General features: G+C 37.7%; 2 protein-coding genes across 2 annotated transcripts; both read right to left on the bottom strand.

Moving 5' to 3' along the window:
* Positions 1 to 734: 734 nt before the first annotated feature.
* On the bottom strand, positions 735 to 2,792 carry LOC137729998 (UPF0496 protein At4g34320-like). The gene has a single exon (XM_068469059.1). The coding sequence runs from the start codon at positions 2,028 to 2,030 to the stop codon at positions 906 to 908; it is 1,125 nt and encodes a 374-aa protein (XP_068325160.1). The 5' UTR covers positions 2,031 to 2,792; the 3' UTR covers positions 735 to 905.
* Positions 2,793 to 16,089: 13,297 nt separating this feature from the next.
* LOC137728137 (uncharacterized) lies at positions 16,090 to 17,721 on the bottom strand. The gene is made up of 2 exons (XM_068467014.1): positions 17,640 to 17,721; positions 16,090 to 16,514 (listed from the first exon to the last, which is right to left on the bottom strand). The coding sequence occupies exons 1-2, from the start codon at positions 17,719 to 17,721 to the stop codon at positions 16,090 to 16,092; spliced, it is 507 nt and encodes a 168-aa protein (XP_068323115.1).
* Between the last annotated feature and the right edge of the window lie 1,198 nt (positions 17,722 to 18,919).

Genomic DNA, 18,919 nt, shown 5'->3' with positions numbered 1-18,919 from the left:
ATTCACATAATATCCATATAATTAATTCATTGATTGTAGATAACAAATAATATCCATATAGTTAATTGTACATAACGACTAAGTAATTGGGGTCTTATAGGCATCTAAAAATACAAATTGTGTAAAGTTAATCCTAATTAAGAAATTTGCTTGGTGTGAAGCCTAATAATGGGTTTTTAGTCAAAAAAAAAATTAAATTTTAAGGGCTAAAGTCATATTTTCATTTAAAAGTAATTAACCAAACCAAAACAAAGAAAGACATTCTAAAAGATGAAATTCTATTCCTAGTCGTGAACGGTTGCAGCTGAGACGAGTTGTAAACTCAAACATGTGAGTGGTGAGTTTTTTGCACGGGATTGAATGAGTCGCAAGGGTTTTCCTCGTTGACGGAGAAAAAGACATGGATACAAGAGAATTACAGAGAGTTAGCTTAGTTGGTTATGAACAATTGAAAAACAACCATAAAAGGAGAGACCATAACCTGACTCCTCTTGAAACTTGCAAGTTTCAAGACTCAAATTGTAGCAATTAAGCATGCTTTACACAGAAGAAAGATGCCTAAATGGGCAATCCAAACAAAAAGAGACCTCTCATTGCCAATATCTTCAAATATTTCCGGCACGACATTCCGATATTCCATGAGTTCATGAAGTTACGGACCAAAAAATATCACCAAAGCTAAGCAATCAATTAGGTTAAAGTCAATTTCTTGCCTAAATATTGAGGAGGTAAAATGTATATAATCTTCCATTATTTTTATACATCAACCAATTGTCTGGATCCAAGTTACAATCTAAGAATGAACAAATATGATGACAAGGAAAAAAAAAAACAGAAAGTTCACAAATTCGAATGTCTTGAAACATCAAAACAGAAACTGGTTAAATACCGAGGGTGGTCGATTTTCAGTTGTTGGAATGTTTGATGATCCTCTGCAGAACCACGGTCCTTGCTCTTCGAATGTCGCGGCTACAGACATCAGCTTGAGTTCCCAAATCCTCCACATTCTTCATAAACACTCCCAACTTCTTTTTAATCTCCTCTATTGCAACTTTCACCGCGTCTTCCTCAATGGCAAAGCTTGCATTGTGCAAGATGGACTCGATATCAATTTCCAATCGATCAATGAGAACCCGAATGTTGTCCAAGTCCTTAATGGCAACATAAGTTCCTACTTGCATTGAGCTAAGCACTTCCCTTTGACCCCTCACAGCAAGTTCATAGTTTTTCCACAAGGAGTCGATCCACTTCCCCGTTGAGCCTATCGGGATAGAACTAGCAGCGGCCAGAGCTGCTGCGACAGGTGGAGCAGCCATGGCTGCCGCCACAACAGAACAAATCAACACGGCAGCGAATGTAGCAACAAATATCATACTAGTGACCTTCCTCCAAGCATTAATACCTTTGAGCTTCTTATCGAGCTTGTTCTTTCGCAGTTGCAACTTCTCGAGCATTGATATTTGTTGCTTATAAACAGATTGAAATATTTGAAAGAACTCCTCAGTAAAAGGATCACCTATCGCCTTGAAATTCTTCAATTCCTCCAAAGTCCTCGTGTATCGACTGCCTCCCATTTCGGTCTCCTCCTCGAATTGCTGAAGCGCAACGAGAATAAGCAACTGGCTATCGCGAGCTCGCTTCAAACACTTGTCCAATGCAGTACAGAAATCCAGAGTCTGCAAGCTGTTCTCAAAATACTCCTCAACCAGCTCAAACAACTCCTGATTTTTCCATATGTCTTTCTTGCACTCCAAGATAACTTTCACAACTTCCTGATTCATCTCCAACAGACATCCTGTCACCTCCTTCAAGGAATCGAAGGAAAGGGCGCGGACTTCGACTCCTGCTGCGATTGTGTTGATGACTAGATTGGTTCGGGTATGGAGGTTAGTGTCGAAGGACTGCAAGTCTGCATCGAGCTTGCAAGCTGCCTCATATGAACTCAACTGATCAGTTGTGTATTGCAAATTGTTCAGATTGATAGCAGATGACGATGTTTCAGCGCTCTTTTTGCTCATATGGCTTCCCATGGCTTCAATCCAGATCTAAACAAGCAAAAACAGAACAAACCCAGAAATAAAAAACCAAAAATTCTTCCCCAAATCAAATCTCCAACCCCAGATTTCTGCCAAAATAATAAGGAACATGCAGATTTGAGCAAAACCCACTTCGCCAAATCCAATGAATTTCTACCTTTTATACAAAAAAATCAACCTTGAAGACTCCACCGCCACAAATCAGTGAGTAAAAGCATTAAAAGCAGCAAACTTTTTGAGCTTTTCCAACCGACCTCAATAAACAAGACCAACCCAAAACAAAATGAACAGAGACTTCCAACTCGATAGGAGAATAAAAGAAAATCGATAAAATAGATGATGGGTTTTGACTAAATAAAGGGAAAATAAAGGTTGTGGGAGAGATGAACGAGAAAATTTGAAGAGAAAAAAAAGGATTTTAATGGGAAAGAAAATATGGGGTTTGGGGTTTTGAGATTTCGGATTTTGGGAATAACTTGCACGCATGAGGCAGAAATGAGTGCAATGGGCATGGAAAATGCAGGAAGCAATGTCCCTTCTCTATAAAAAAAAACCCTAGCTTTTTATCCTTAACTTTCTCTCTCTAAAAATAAAAATCTGTGAGAGAGTTGTGTGTGTATGTGGCTTAGTTTACAGTTTTAACGCGCAAAGCAACAGATACCGCCTGACCCTGAATTTGTTGGAAGGATTGGTGGTGGCGGAGGAAGCTTCAGACCAAAGCTTTTGCTTTTTGGTTTTGTTTGGTTTGGCAGTAATTATGGCAAAAGCCAAAGCAGTGCAGAACAAGTCTAAGTAATTATGGCAGTAATTATTGGACCAAGAAAAGGTAAAACAGCTGCATTTCTACTGTATACAAGGGGTTAAAAGCTGTTTGAGAGGACCCTACCCACAGTCTAAATTACTCAAATACCCTCAAGAAGTTTCTTATGATTACTTTTTAGTTTAGATTAATCTAAAGTTTGAATCCGGCTTCGTAATTTTATTGTTTTAAAAGAAGATCAAGTAGGTGGTTTTATCACGATAATTTACTTTAAAAGCATTTCAGCATTTCTTTAGAAACTATCGTATGATTCATAAGTACTAAGAAACGAATTTAAAATATGCTATGTGCAATAAATGTCTAAAATTTATCTTCAATCTCTAGGCGTCTATGCCATCCCATGATGGTTAATCCAATTTCATAGTTTAGATTATGGAAATAATAAACATACACTTTTTCTCTTTTTATATGCTCATATCCTATTTGTTATTTTTGTTTAATTTATTTAGTCAGAAGACTATAAATAAAAAGATTATTTGAAAGATTTAAAAAATCTGAATCAACTCACTTTAAATTAAATTGATCTCTTGAGAAAAATAAATGATAACATTTTTGTTTACAACTCAAATTAATGTCATGTTCATCAACTTTTCTTTTTTAGTTATTGCACTTTATGGTTCTGATAAACATCAAAAATTAGATAAGAATGAAAGAAAAACTAAAAAGAAAAGCCATAGTATTTTCTAGTATTTTGTAGAACAAGATACTATCCTTTCTCAAAATTTCCAAATTGTATTTCACAAGCATGTCTTCTAAGATTTTCTTTCTTTTTTCTTCTAGTAAAGGGGAGTGAGTAAGATTTGAATTTCTGCCATTTATGCAAATGTGAAGTGTTATATCATCAGCGTTATAATTATTATGGTTATTTAGAAAGCGTACAGTTTTCAAGAAGAACATCATGGATTAAATTTGAAAGCTCTTCAAACCAACATAAAATGAAATCAGAAAATAAGGCCAACTTGACAAATTTAAGCGCCACACAATTGGCGGAATGACTAGTATGACATACTCGAGAAGCAACACGTTATAACAGTGAGCTAGAATATAATGAAGAAAATGATGATTACACATGAGCTAGATTATATACTTTATTCATTTCAAAATTCTCATCATGCACCCATAAAACATGAATAATTTGCAAAGAAAAATTAGAAGTGAAGGGAAAGTACTTGTGTTGTTTGATGTTCTTCAAATTTGTTAATCTGGTAATGCAAGCAACTAAAATTGTAGGCAATAGAAAGAGAGCTCAAAATTAACTCAAAGAAAATGATGATTTATCTTGTCAAAGGGTCAGCATCTCAATCATACTTAAAATACCAAATTTACCAAATTTACCTAAATTTTTTATCATCCATCTTGTAATTTACGTAGGAAGCTCTACAGTTTAGGGAGGTTTTTAAGTGGCAGTTTCGTAATACTTGTGGAAATTGAGGGGTTTAGTAAAACTTCCCTTACGGGTAGGAAAGCTGCCGAAAAATTGTCAAAAGCAAGGCTGTTTACACCGCGTGGTCCGATCCACCTGCTCTTACGTCGTCACGGCGCGGTTTTAGGAGGTGACACGTCATGGTTTTGTTGACACGTGTTTCCAGGCTACTGGTTGCCGCCAATGGGAGATTTCAAAAACGTTTCCACGCTACGTCACATCATATGGTTCGTGACGCGCTCCCGCTTCTTGTTTGTTTTTATTTTTATATTTTTTGTTGCCTTTATTAGCAAGAAATATTAAGCTCTTATCTTTTTCTCATCCATTTTGCATACCACACTTCCATCACAAGATAAAAGCCCTAATTTATGATGTGGTTTCTCTTTCTGGTTCCGTTGAATGCTCTAATAAAGAATAAGTTAGGTGCAAATCTCTATAGTAATAGGCAATTAAATATGATCGTAACTTTACAATATTATCATAAAAAATATTTTGATAATCTTAATCTATGGTTAAATTTGAATATACGTTTCCTTATAAATATATGCTTAGTTTTTGTTTTGAAACCTACAACAAATTGGAAAAAAAATCCAAATAAAAAACAAAGAAAGAAAGAAAATTCAATAGAAAATTGTTAGGGTTTTTGGCAAAAGAGAGAGAGACAAGAGGAACAAGTAATCGAAGATATTGTCAACTCGATTTCATCCGGTTGGCATGCATGAAGGAAACGATTTGAGCCAAAGTCGATCTAAATCATCATCAAGCACTCCATCCCTAACCTCATTGTCTTTGAGTGCCAATGGCAATGTGAAACCACTTGTCCAACAAAAAAAGTTGAAACCAGTATTATTAAGTGAAGTTACTTATCGTGGTGCATCAATGGGTAAAAAACTCATGTGACTCAAAGACGTGGACTTGCAATCAAGTTCATACACTCATATTCATGATCATTTGCTAGGTACTGTAAAAATTATTATTTATTTATTTGGTGAATTATTTACATCTTTTTTTTTATATTTAATTTTCCACTTTTTTTTAGAGCATCTCAACCCTTGGGTTAAAATCTAAAATTTTTAACATAGAAAATTTAGGTATTAACTGAGAAACTGTTTTTCTCCTCCAACTCTTCTGGGTTAAAATTTTAGCCCGAGATTATTAAAGAATGAATTTAGGATAATTTTTCTCTTAAAGTAACTTTAAAATAAATTATGTAGACTATCCTAATTTAAATTTATGAACATATTAACCTAAAAATATTTAGATTCTAATAAATATTGAAAAATCTCTAAACCGACACCATGAAACTCGTGGAACACTATGAAAGAATATGAAACATGTAAAATAATTTTTTTTTAATTACTTTAGCCGTTGGATTTAAATTTGGACCGTTAGATTTTTTTTTTTTTTTTTTTTTACCATTAGATTTGATCATATTAAATCTTAGTCGTTGGATTAAATGAATTTATAAATATAAAACTAAAAAAAGTACACATATGGTGGGCCAACTCCACTAACCCATGGGAAATCCTAAGCTAAATTTGCCCCAAAAATGAGTTTTGGGCTAAAACTGATATTTTCCCCAAGGGTTGGAGCAAGTTGGAATAAGTTTAAAAACTAAAATTTGAGTTTTTAAAAACTAAAATTTGAGTTTCTAAAAACTAAAATTTGAGTTTTACTCTAAGAATTGGAGTAGGTCTTAGGTCCTAATCTCGAAAAAGAGAATATATTATTTAAAGCGAATTGTAGCTAAGTTGTCCACATTAGCTAGAATAGTAAAAAAAAGACAGCCAGTAATTGTTTCCAATCGAAATGTCAAATCCTATGTGTCACAACCCGTCCCAGAATTTTAATTCCGAGGACGTGAAGTTATGAAAATGCCCTTAAACGGGACTAAGGGGCGTAAAATATGTTGTAACTTGATGATTTGGGGATTGGGTAGGATCCCACCTCCCTCAAATCTCTCCCTCATTCCCGTGCCTTGTCTCTCTCTCTCTCCTCCCTCACAAATCTCTCATTCTCTGAGAGTTCTCTCTCTCTCCTTCGAACTCACACAGACCACCCACAAACCACCCCAAAACTATACCAACGAAGGATCTAAGACCACCATCATTCTCCTGAGGACCACACGAACACGATGGTACCAATTTTAGGTGAGTTTCACTTCGGAAAACATGGATTTCAATTTCACTGTGCGTGTGCACTGTTCATGCACACGTAAAACTTGATGTTTTCTGGGATTTTGAAGCTTGTAGGAAGCTTGGTGAGGTCCTAAGGAAGCTCGGAGTGCTTCGTTTGAAGGATTTGGACATCGGGATCACGAACTGTAAGTTCGGCCGAATTTTCGTATTTTTGGAAAAGTTTGATTCCGTTGTTTTTAGGCCCTAAAACTAGTCCAACGTGGTATATTATGTTTAGGGCTTCATTTTGGTATAAATTACGTGAAAAATGGACATAGGAACACGGAGAATGACAAGTTCAAAGTTTGGCCGGAGCTGTCGGGGCTTTTTCCGGCGAAACCACGGCGAGTTAGGGGTCGAGACAGGTATGGATGTGTTCGTCTCGTCAATACCTTCAATTTGATATATAGTACGTCGAAAATGGTTAAGAAATGAAGAAGTTATGACATTTTGAAATTTTCCCAGAAATTCCGGCAAAACACCAACTCCGGCGAAACCAGTCCGGCGACGCGAGGAAGAAGACGCGCGTGTGGGCAGCGAGTGAACAGTGCGCGTGGGGGCGCGTGAGAGCTCCAAATTGAGTTCTGAAAATTGTCACGCGTTCGTGACGTCGTGTAGATCACCGTGGTATATTCATACACCCAAATTGAGCAACGTATGAGAAAGTTATGGACGAATGTTTGGTGTATGTGCGTTAAATAACGTCAATTTGGTTACTTTTTGTATAGGTGAAAATTATACAGAAGAAGAATGTAACCAATCTAGGGGAGGCTCAGGGACCTATGAGACGTCGATGTGATCAGTGAGTGGGCAGTTATTTTTCAGTATATATATATATATATACGTATGCTTGACGTATTTCCCAGAAACGTATTTTAAAAGAAATACGAATTAATTATCCTGTCATATATGCATCATATTTTAATATGTGCATTACCATAATTATGCATACTGTTGCATGGTGCTGAGGAGGCCCAGGTAAGCTACGATTGAACTACTATCATCACATGCATTGGTAGTGGCATACATTTATATATATATGTGTATTTGGTGCTGTGGATGCACAGGTAAGTACCAGGTAAGTGGTATTCATGGTTGTATTTCATTAGTAGTTTGAGAGGATTAGAGAACTCATAATCTGCACCCCCGGTGTTAGTGCTCCCGTCCAGGGCCAGGGCACAGCCTTCACGTGTATGTTCACCAGCACCGCATGCTCGTCTTGGATCCAAGTTAGGTGCAAGCCTGTCGTGGAGACCACATTAGGTGGTTCCGACTTGTAGGTGACCCGCGATTTATCGCACAGCTTCACGTGATCGTAGCACTAGAGCATACATATATATTACACCCAGCTTGTCGTGCAGACCACGTTAGGTGGTTCCGACTCGTGTGCAGATTCAGTGATTGAGTTGAGCGTGGAGCTCTAAGTGCAGCGGTACATGTCACGTTAGGTGACTCCCGGCTGCCAGATTATATATTGTGATGTGATTACGCTTGAGCATTTACATTTATTATGAGATTCTATTGTGGCATATTCTCAAGCATGAATGGCATATTGTGAGCATGAATGGCATATCATGGAACATGATTGACATATCTATACATACGTATATATGTTTATTTTCTGGGAAATTATACTTGTTTTACGGCGAGGGGTTACAAAGTTTTGAGAAGTGTTTGGAATTGGAAAAGAATTGTTTTACTGACCCACTCAACTTTGTTTTGCGCCCCTCCAGGTTCAAGAATTGCAAAGGTGTGGTGACTACGAGGAAGTTCAACGGTGTTCTGACAGAATGGACCAAATAAGGACTCACCTTCGGGTGTTTCACTTTAGAAGTTTTATATTTTTAAAGCTTCCGAACTGTGCAAATGGTTACGTCACTCTCACGTGACGGCCAGCATGCCCTCCTTCGGGACGGGGTGTGTCACTATGTGGCATAACATGGGATGACAGTAAAGAAACTTGTTGTCAAATTTGACAGCAGCTTCAAAATTTTTTTTTTTTACTAATTATTAATGTCTTTTATTAATATTTTAATATTAATGATTTATTATTTGATATTTCAATGCAATGTTTCAATACCAATGCAATCTTTAAATAATATTATAGCCGTTAGTACAGATTACCAATGCTAATTTCTTTACTGTTAGTTCATTGAATTTAAAGTATAAGATAGAAATTAAGAAAAAAAACAACCAAATAAATACCAAAAAGAGAGTAGTTCTATCCCTTAAAACATCTAACAACAAAATAAATACCGAATGTGAATTCTCCAAATGCATACATGCTCTAAACTATAACAAGAGAGATGGTTGATATGAAGGTCATCGGATCATTACATGCTAACAGTATCTCCAATGGGAATTTCTACTTAGGACTCCTACGATCACTTTTGAGGACTCATTTAGAAGTTTTAGAGGAATATTCAAGTCCCTAAAAGGATATTGTCTATAATGGAAATTCCTTATATTATAATTCCTAAATATAGGGACTAAAATATTAAAAACTTATTATTCATTTCATTGAAATAGTGTAACTATTGATAAAAATAAAAAAAACTATTTCTAACATTGATTTTTCAAGAATTAAAAAAAAAGGCAAATGAGAAGTTGGCCCACTTGGGTGGGTTCAAAAAACATAAAGAGTAGCACCATTTCCACTCAAATTAATATGGAGTCCACTATTTGAGTCCCTATATGTAGTCCTCATATTTGAGAATTCTTTTGTGGTATCCGGCAAACCCCTACGTATTGAGATACTTTGAGGACTTCAATTACAGCCCATTGAAAATAATTTGTCTCTATATTTACGGACTATACGGTTGTAGGGACTCCATTTAAGGTCTCCATTGAACATGCTCTAATAAAATATCATTTAAACTAAGAAACTTTCAATTTCATTAAATAGTAAATGCCACAAATTATGCACCCAAGGGGTACGAGGCTCTTTATATCCAATAGAGTAATTCTGTCTCTTTCATATAAAGGAGCCTTGTATTTCTAGAGTGCTTTATTTATGGTGCTTACCATTTCATGAAATTGAGGATTTCTCAGTACATCAAATGAGATTCCATTCGCACATACTGCTACTGTTGGAATATGATTATGATAAAATGGTTTTCACAATATGTGTAATCATATGTGAAGGTATACCATAACATTGGTGTACTAATATACATATGATTGTAGTGAAATAAGTTAATTAATGACTAAAGAAAATAATATAATTATTTGTATATTTAACTAATTAATTCTAAAAGGATGTGAATAGTTGTATTTTAACGTGAAAAGTTATAACTTCCCCTGAAGAGTACAACTCCTCCACACATTTTATTTCCATCTCTATATATTTGTCAAATCCCTTTCTGTTAGATTCATTCAATTCCATTCTCACTCTCTGTGCATGTCCTTCACACCATATTGTGATCGATAGTCCAAATGAAATCCGTTTCCGATCCTATGAACTACCTAATTTCTATCATTGACCTCAGAGCCAAGTTTTTTTTCATAAATCAAAACAATTTTCCCAATTTTCATCCGAGGACGTCTTGAACTACATTTGAGACTTCCTCTTCGTCAAGTACCGAATCCAACAACGTTCTTACTAAGATTTAACTTCAGAAGAAATTAGGGAAGAGGCGTTGGTGGATAAGGAAAATATTCAACCGATTTTGATTGAAAGTTTAAAATTGGCATCTGAGAATTTTCTTGCAGAACCCAAAACCCACAAAGATACCCAAACATTCAAACATTATAGCCTATCTGAAATCTCATCCTACAACCCGTTTGAACCCAAGCCCGAATTAACCTAACAATTCAAACTATATTCCCCCACACCATTTCATTTGGTAGAGAACAAAACTCAATCTGCCATTGAACCATTTCAGCGTTCAAATTCACTAAGTTCACTCCCCGACTATAATTACCATTATCAGAATTTGAACGAATTACATCCAAACGATTTACTCAGTCCTATTAGAACCTCAAAAAACCCATTATAGTGGGCATCATTGGCTGCAAAAACCAAACCTGTACAGAAACCCGAAAACCTGCAGCGTCCTATTGAACCCATATTTTCTGAACTCTTTTTTTGAAATTTGGTCACAAAACCCAAGAGTCTTACTTGTACCATCACAATTGATTCGTAGTCCTTCACTGACTGTTGCAAATCCGAGACTAAACTCGCTATTTTTGTGCCTTCCTCTGTCGTGACTAACCGTAGCACCCTACTAACCCATAGCAAGCAACATCGTTTTCGTGTTCATCCATTTGTGGTCTTGTCCTCTCGCGGTAATACACAACACCGACAACACTAATTTCCTCCAAGACGAATTGTTTCCGCAGTTCATGATTACCCACCATGTTGCAGGATGAATTTTCTTCAGAAGGGGGAACAATCACATCTTTTTCAAAAGGAGAAGCGTGATTCACAAAGTTGAAATCAAGGAAGGAACTCCTCCATTTTTCAAGATTTCTTGGTTCAAAGAAATAGGGGATTTTCTTTTAGTATTGAGCACTATGATAGTGCATGTGAAGGACTAGGAGATAATAATAAAGATTATTGTCCATTAGAAAGTCAAATTCGCAGGTCCTTTGAGGTGGGCTCATCTTCAAGTAGGCCCCATTCGAAAAGCCACCTACAACCTTGTCAGCTCCTTTCAATTCAAACTAAGGTGATATTAATTCTGTTTACCCCAATAATTTCACTTATAAGGTTGATTTGTGGAATACTTTGAATAATAGTCAGAAAGATCAAAAGTGGTGGCAAGTGTTTAATTTTCGGAGTTCTAGAGTCAAAGTGCTTAATTATTTGGATCAATATAATACCCATTACGGTTTTATATATCTTGATTTGGCACAAAGAGAAATTTCAACCGCAAGAAATTTAAGGGGACCAAGACCATTGAGAATTGAAAAAGAATCCAATAAACGAGAAGAGACTACTTTTGTGCACGAAAATAGAGGAAGAATTGATCACGCCTGGCCAAGTAGACAAGCAAGAAATCCACGATCCTTCTATCGACGTGGTATGCTAAACAAGTACTTGTCTTTCACTGATTGGACAAAGCCTTTGTGAGTGTGCGCTGTATATGCTACTAAAAATAAATAAGTTTCTATCTTTTATTTTATTTTAGTCTTTAATTTATTAAGAACATTTAGCATTTGTGGCTTGCAATAATTAAAAGTACACTACTAGTATTTGTATTTGTCTTTGTATTTAAGTTTGTATTAAGTATTGTCTTTGTTTTGTAATTTTTTGAGCTATGGCAACTAAATCTTCCAAATCTAAAGTTTTTAAAATAGTGAGGTTGAACAATGTTAATTATCGAATATGGAAGAGAAGGATCACTTATCTTTTAACCCATGACAAGACTTTATAGACTATCAAGGATAAGAGGCCCCTTGGGCCCTCTAGAGTTTATAATAAATGGGTGGAAAATAATGAGTTGGCTAAGGCCACAATTCTAAATTACATGGAAGATATATTAATACCTCTCTATGAAGAATATGATTCGGCCAAAGAAATCATGGATTTACTTGAAATGAAGTATGGCCCTAAATCTCAAACATACATTCAGTTATTGCTTGAGAAATACAATGGGACAAAAATGGAGGAAATTGATTCTATGGTCGATCATATTACTAAAATGGAGGTAATGGCAAAAGGCTTAGCCAATGTTGGCCATCCAGTTTTCGATAAAATGCAAGTTAGTGCTCTTCTTGGTAGCCTCCCAAATTCTTGGAAAAATGTAGTTACTTCCATGACTTATGGTCAGTGGAATTAAAGCATGTGTGGAAGTTTGAAGACTTTCCATGTGGGGCTTTCTCATGGTTTGAATTTGAATTTTGAATTTCTTTGGCCGGTTGAACTATATAAAAAGGATAAGTTTCCACTCTTTACCTTGACTTCATTTGCTCATTTTGTAGTAATTTTTGAAGACAGAGTGTTCTCTAGTTGAAAGGGATTCCGGTGCTGCTTTGCACCATCTTCAGGTTGGTAGTCTTCTCCACTAGACCAAATGCTTTCATTCTTGTTGAATTGTTTGGGTATATAGCTTGAATAGTTGAAGCTATTTTTAGGACACAAAACTTGATTTAGCTTCACACTATCTTAATCAAGAGTGTGTGAAGCTTTTACATGTTTTAGCGTTGAAGTTTTGTAGTTAAGCTTTGTTGGTGAAGCTTTGTAGGTGAAGCTTTGTGGGTGAAGCTTGTTGTTGGTCACCCTAAATTGGTTTTGCTTCACACTATCTTGATCAAGAGTGTGTGAAGCTTTTACATGTTTTAGCGTTGAAGTTTTGTAGTTAAGCTTTGTTGGTGAAGCTTTGTAGGTGAAGCTTTGTGGGTGAAGCTTGTTGTTGGTCACCCTAAATTGGTTTTGCTTCACACTATCTTGATCAAGAGTGTGTGAAGCTCTTGAGATTTTTGGTTGTCCTCTATTGATGAAGTTGTTGTGTTCCCCCTTCCCTTTTATTTTATTTTTATTTTTTTTTCCGGAGTGGGTCAATTGAAAATTTGAAATTTAAAACTCCCTAGCTTGTGTGGAAGTTTGAAGAGGTTGAACTATATAAAAAGGATAAGTTTCCACTCTTTACCTTGCCTTCATTTAGTCATTTTGTAGTAATTTTTGAAGACAGAGTATTCTCTAGTTGAGAGGGATTTCAGCGCTGCTTTGCACCATCTTCAGGTTAGTAGTCTTTTCCATTAGATCAAATGCTTTCATTCTTGTTGAATTGTTTAAGTGTTCATGTATTTGGTTGATGCACATAATGAACTGGTTGAGCTTTTCCTCATGCCCTAGGAACTTCCTTATGTTTCGATCCTAGATGTCAGAGCCTGGATGTCCTAGTGATAAGGGCTCCCCTAGCTCTAGCTCTAGGTTTGAGCCTGTAATGTCGGAGTCTTCAGGGTCTTTGTTAGAGTCTTGTACAAAAGAAAACTTGGATGATCTTTACAACTGTCAAACCTTAGTCAATATTAGTTCTTCCTCCTTCATGTCAGTGGGTGAAGGGGTGTTTTTGACGCCATACCCATATTTCGCTCTAAGTTCATAGCAAACCATTTAGAGAACAACTTGTTAGATAGCGAAAAGCAGCTTGAGGCCCTAAGGCAGTCATGTAGTATCCCTCGTAGTGTAGGAATGCGCTTGGTGCATTGTGAAGAATTGCTCACTGAGCCGCCCAAAGGTTATGTTATGCTCTATACCCAGATACTAGTGACCTTAGGGGTGAAGCTACCTTTGCACCCATGGTTGCAACGGATGCTATCTTTCATTGGATATGCACCTGGGCAACTCAACCCTGTTTTTTAGGATACCTTGATCGGGTTTTATATATTTTGAATGAAGTGTGGGTTAGGTAAGCCTTCCTTCCATCAATGGCGTTACTGCTATAAGATGCGCTCGATGAAGTCATGCACTGTTATGCCGAGTGTGCGTGTCGAAGCAAGATAGCATATTGTCTTCGGTAAGAAAAAGGCATACTGCACATGGAAAAACTGTTGGTGCTTTCTTTATAATGATTGGGAGCATGCTAGGGGTGTCACACCTAAGCGACATGTTCCTAGTCACTTCCAAACTATAGGTTGTAATGTATCCATTGTTCGCATTATTTGCTATTTATTGTGATTTCCTCTTACTTCTAACATTTTTCTTCATGCAGTGATGCGCGGCACCATCAAGCTATTTGGACGGGAGCTAGCTGATGTGGAGAAGGTGTTGAGGGTGCCCAAAGAAGATAAACACTTGGGCAAGCTATGACCCTTATTTCGAAAGTACGATTTCCAGCCCTTAGTTTTCGAGTGCGAGAGACGAGTGAGTAAGTTGTTTCCTTCACTTGACCTTTGCTTTTCCCCCCTTTGTTTTTTATAAAGTTGTATTCCTTACTTTGATTTTCCTTGTTTAGTGGAAAAGGTGAGCAAGAAAGGGGAGATTAACACTAAGAAAAGGAAAGCACTTATGTTAATTCCCTCAGAAGACATTCTGTTTCACAAGGAAGTTCGCAAGCACCAGGTAAGACCAGCCATTAGACCTAAGTCTCAAGATGAGGTCCTCAAGATTGCTGCCTCCAGGAAAGTTGAGGCTGTGGCCATCGAATGTGCTGCTGCCATAGTTGCAGGGGAGGAGAGGTGATTGTTGCCTCCTCTTCCTACTATTGATCCCATCTTTCCTCCAGCTGTGGAACACACTGGCCAGGAAAGTGATCATGGTTCCTGTCGTAAAAGGAAGGACAATGAAGAGGCATGCAATGTCCCTTTTAAGGATTTGAAGGTTGCCATGCAGCCAAAGAGCTTTAGGTATATCAACACTTGTCTGGCAGGATGTCAATTCACTTTTGATGACCTTGAAGAGCCATTAGCTAATAATGAATCAGATCGCGACCGGATGTTAAAGCTATCTTCTTATGTGAGTGTTACTTTGCCATTTCCTTACTTTCTCCTCTTTATTATTTTTTGGTAGTGATGATCATCTTGTCATGCAAGTCATAATTGAGTACAAAGACAGACTGCAAAAGGCTGGGCGGTATAAGGTGAAATTGAAAGAGAATAAGTAGCGTGTGGATGACGTCAGGAAAAATAAGAAACTTTTGACAGAGGTCGTCTAGCTTAAGGACCAAACCATGGAGAGGTTGACGAGGTGGAATGGTGAGAACGTAAGGCTCAAGAAACTATTTGAGGTGACTAAGAAACTGTTGGAGGTAGCTACCCTTGAGGCATCCAAGGTCAAGGAAGAGTTGGATGGTGCCTTGGTCGAGGTTTATAAGCTGAAGGGGAGTATCCCAACTGAGAGGGAAGTTGTCGTGCAGGAGTTCTTGGGTTCCCAGGCCTTTCACCATGCTATTAGACCTCATTGCACCCAGAAAGTTCACTTTGAGAAAAGGAAATGGATGGCCGACCTTGAGCGTTATGACGATGGAAGCATTATTCGAAAGTACCGTGAGGAGATAGATGAGTATCAACAAAAGGGTGAAACCTTCATCCACACAATCGATCCTAGTAATCAAGAGGAGTCTAACGATTGAGGCTAGTGCTGATGAGCAAACTCAGCAGGGTGAGGATAATCTTGGAGATGTAGAGGATGGTGGTGGGACACATAGTGATATTGTCAGGGGTTAGACCTCAGATGAAGATGATTAGCAGTTCTTTCATTTTCTGCATGTACTCTAGATATACTAGTTTGTTGTTTGTATGGCATGTGCCATGTACTTTGGATGTGCTAGTTTGTTGTTTGTACGGCATGTGCCATGTTATAAGCTTAAGAGCTTTTTGTTTATGGATGTTTATGACTTTGCACTGTATAATCCAATGTTAATTGCCAAGTGTTTGCACTATCATTGATAAATGTTTACCTATGTTTGAATAGATCCCTTGTTTGGATATAAGCCACGACTGCTATGATTGAACAAATATACTACGAAGCTGTTCGTTTATTTGTATAGTCTTGTTGACATATACTTAGACTTTATTTCATGTTGGAAGCATTCATGTTGAAGCTTCAAACCCAAATGTTTCATTGCTAGGAATGTAAAAGAGTTAGGACCGAGTTGTCTAAATCACCTCTTTATTGAATTCATGCCAAATGGTCTTCATTACATAGGATGCCAAATGGCTGTAGCTTAACACTTGTACAATGTGAGTCTACTTGTAATAGTACTTCAAGTGATCAGCATTCCATGGATGGCCAAGGGTCTTACCATCGAAGCTTCTGAGCTTGTAGGAGCCAGGGCGACTGAAGCCAACAACTTCAAACGATCCATCCCAGTTTGGACTGAGTGTGCCTTCACTCGAGACTCTGTCACAGAGTAAACTTTTTTTTAATACCCAGTCCTCCACTTTGAAAGAGCAAGGTTTGACCCTTGAGTCATAGTAGTTGGAGATGCGCTGCTTATTGGCGACATTCCTCAAGTGAGCCTGATTTCTGTGTTCTTCGACTAGATCCAAGTTGAGGGTGAGCTGTTTGTCATTTTCACTTTGCATATAGTTTTGGACTTGGAACGTTGCTTGCTCAAGCTCAACTGGGACAACTGTTTCTGTACCAAAGACAAGTGAGAATGGAGTTTCTCCTGTTGAAGTTCAATATGAAGTGCAATATGACCAAAGAACTTGGGGTACAAATTTTGGCCAACAGCCTTTAGCTTTGTCCAAACTGGTTTTCAAAGTGTGCTTGATTATTTTGTTGATAGCCTCAACTTGTCCGTTAGACTGGGGATGAGCAGGGAAGGCGAAACATAAGTTGATGTTGAACTTGGAGCAGAACATCATGAACTTCTTGTTATCGAAATGTCGTCAATTGTCAGTGATTATCACAATGGGAATGCTGAATCTGCAAAGGATGTTCTTCCATACGAAGTCTTTTATTTTTGTCTCAGTAATGGTTGCCAAATATTCTACTTTTGCCTACTTTGTGAAGTAGTCAACTGCAACGATTGCATAACGTACCTTTCCCTTCCCTGCAGGCATTGGGTCGATCAAATCAAGTCCCCACTAGGCGAAAGGCCAAGGGCTGATCATAGGAGTGAGAGGCTCCGGAGGTGAGTGAAGAATAGTTGTGTAGCGTTGACACTTATCACACAAGCAGGATATTGTGATGGCATCTTGGTGGAGTGTTGGCCAGTAATATCCTTGGCGAAAAGCCTTGTGTGTTAGGGACCAAGATCCAACATGATCTCCGCAGGCTCCTTCATGTATTTCCCAAAGGACAATTTTTGCCTCCACAAGTGTAAGGCATCTTCAGTTTGGCAGGTTAAAACCTTGCTTGTAGAGTTAATCATTAATGATTAGGTATTGGATAGACTTGTATCGAATTTGCTTAGCTTAGACTTTATCATTTGGGAGGGTGCCATGAGCAAGGAATTTATAAATCAGGGTGATCCAACTATCCCCAAGTTGTAAGTTGCACAATTCTGCGACCATGGTGCTTGGTGCTGCCAACAATTCGACATGAATTTTTCTCCCAATCTTGTCTTCCACTACTGAGGTGAGGCGAGCCAAGGCATCTGCAAGACTGTTTATCGCTCAAGGGACATGGATAATCTGGTAGTGGAAGTGCTTGAACAAGAGTTGTGTTTGCGTAAGATATGCTATCATGGAGCTATCCTTGACATCAAAGTTGTTTGTGACCTGGTTAACCACCAATTGGGAGTCACTGAAGATATCAATTTGTTTAACTCCAAGGCATTTAGCCAAACGTAAGCCTGCTAGAAGGGCTTCATACTTGGCCTTATTGTTTAATGCCTTGAATTTGAAACGAAGAGCATACTCCATCGCCATCTTGTCGGGGGTAGTTAGGACTAGTCCTGCTCCACAACCTTATTGATTGGATGAGCCATCAACATATAGAGTCCATATGGGGAATGTTGGTTCTACATTTCGAGCTTTCGGGGGTAATGAAACCACTCCTTTAGTTGTAAAAGCAACGTCAACATGATAAATGAATTCGGCGATGAAATCTACAACTGCTTGGCACCTTCTCAGCTAGCTTTGGTTGGTAGGAGATGTCAAACTCACCTAGTGCTATCGCCTATTTGATCATTCACCCCAAAGTGTCAGGACTCTGAAATATTTGTCGAAGAGGGTGATTGGTAAGCACGATGATGGAGTGTGCTTGAAAGTAGAAGCGAAGTTTCCGAGCAGACATGACTAATGTTAGAGCTAATTTCTCAATGTTGGAGTATCGTGTCTCCACATCTTATAGAGCTTTGCTAGTGTAGACAATGAACATGTCACCAACTTTAGGTTTAGAGAGCAGATGGGCTTTACACATGTACTCCTTGAGGTTCTTGAATGATTCGGCACATTCATCAATCCATGTAATGTACTTCTTACTTCCCTTAAGTGCTTTGAAAAAATGGGCGCATTTGTCTGTTGATAGGAGCATATTCATGCGACTTAAATGGCTTGTTCTCGTACATTTACGTTATGTTTCTTTAGTTATTTTAGTTCTTTATGCTTCTTTTGTGTGTTTTCAGGTTCTAAGGGCTTAGGGAGCAAGAAAGTGCATTTTGAGGCCATTTGGAGCATTTTTGGGCATGGATTGGATAGCTTATCCATGGAGCCAAAGTTTGGACGAATTTGAAGGCCTTATTTTCACTTTGGACATAAAACAAAGGGCCTAGCCCATTCTCTCTTATTCTATCCCTTATAGCCATGCAAAGAACCATCCATTCCATCAAAAACAATCCATCAATTCACATGCAAAACCACCATTAACATACATGCACCCAAACAAAGCCAACCTAGCTAACCCTACATGCATTATTTATTAGCATCTTTACAAGACATTATCATTGCATAACATTCCACTTCCACCTCTTTCCAACCTAATTCACATGCATATCAACCCTACATACATTAATTAGTCATTCTTTTCATATTACACTCAAATGCATTCACATGCATTTCAAGAAGCAAAACAACATTGTGCCGTGAGCTTCCCTTGCATTTTCAGCTTTCCTCCTTGCATTCACAT

This window comes from Pyrus communis, chromosome 3 (assembly GCF_963583255.1).
Source record: "Pyrus communis chromosome 3, drPyrComm1.1, whole genome shotgun sequence".
Taxonomy (NCBI): Eukaryota; Viridiplantae; Streptophyta; class Magnoliopsida; order Rosales; family Rosaceae; genus Pyrus; species Pyrus communis.
This window is presented reverse-complemented; position numbering and strand designations above follow the sequence as displayed.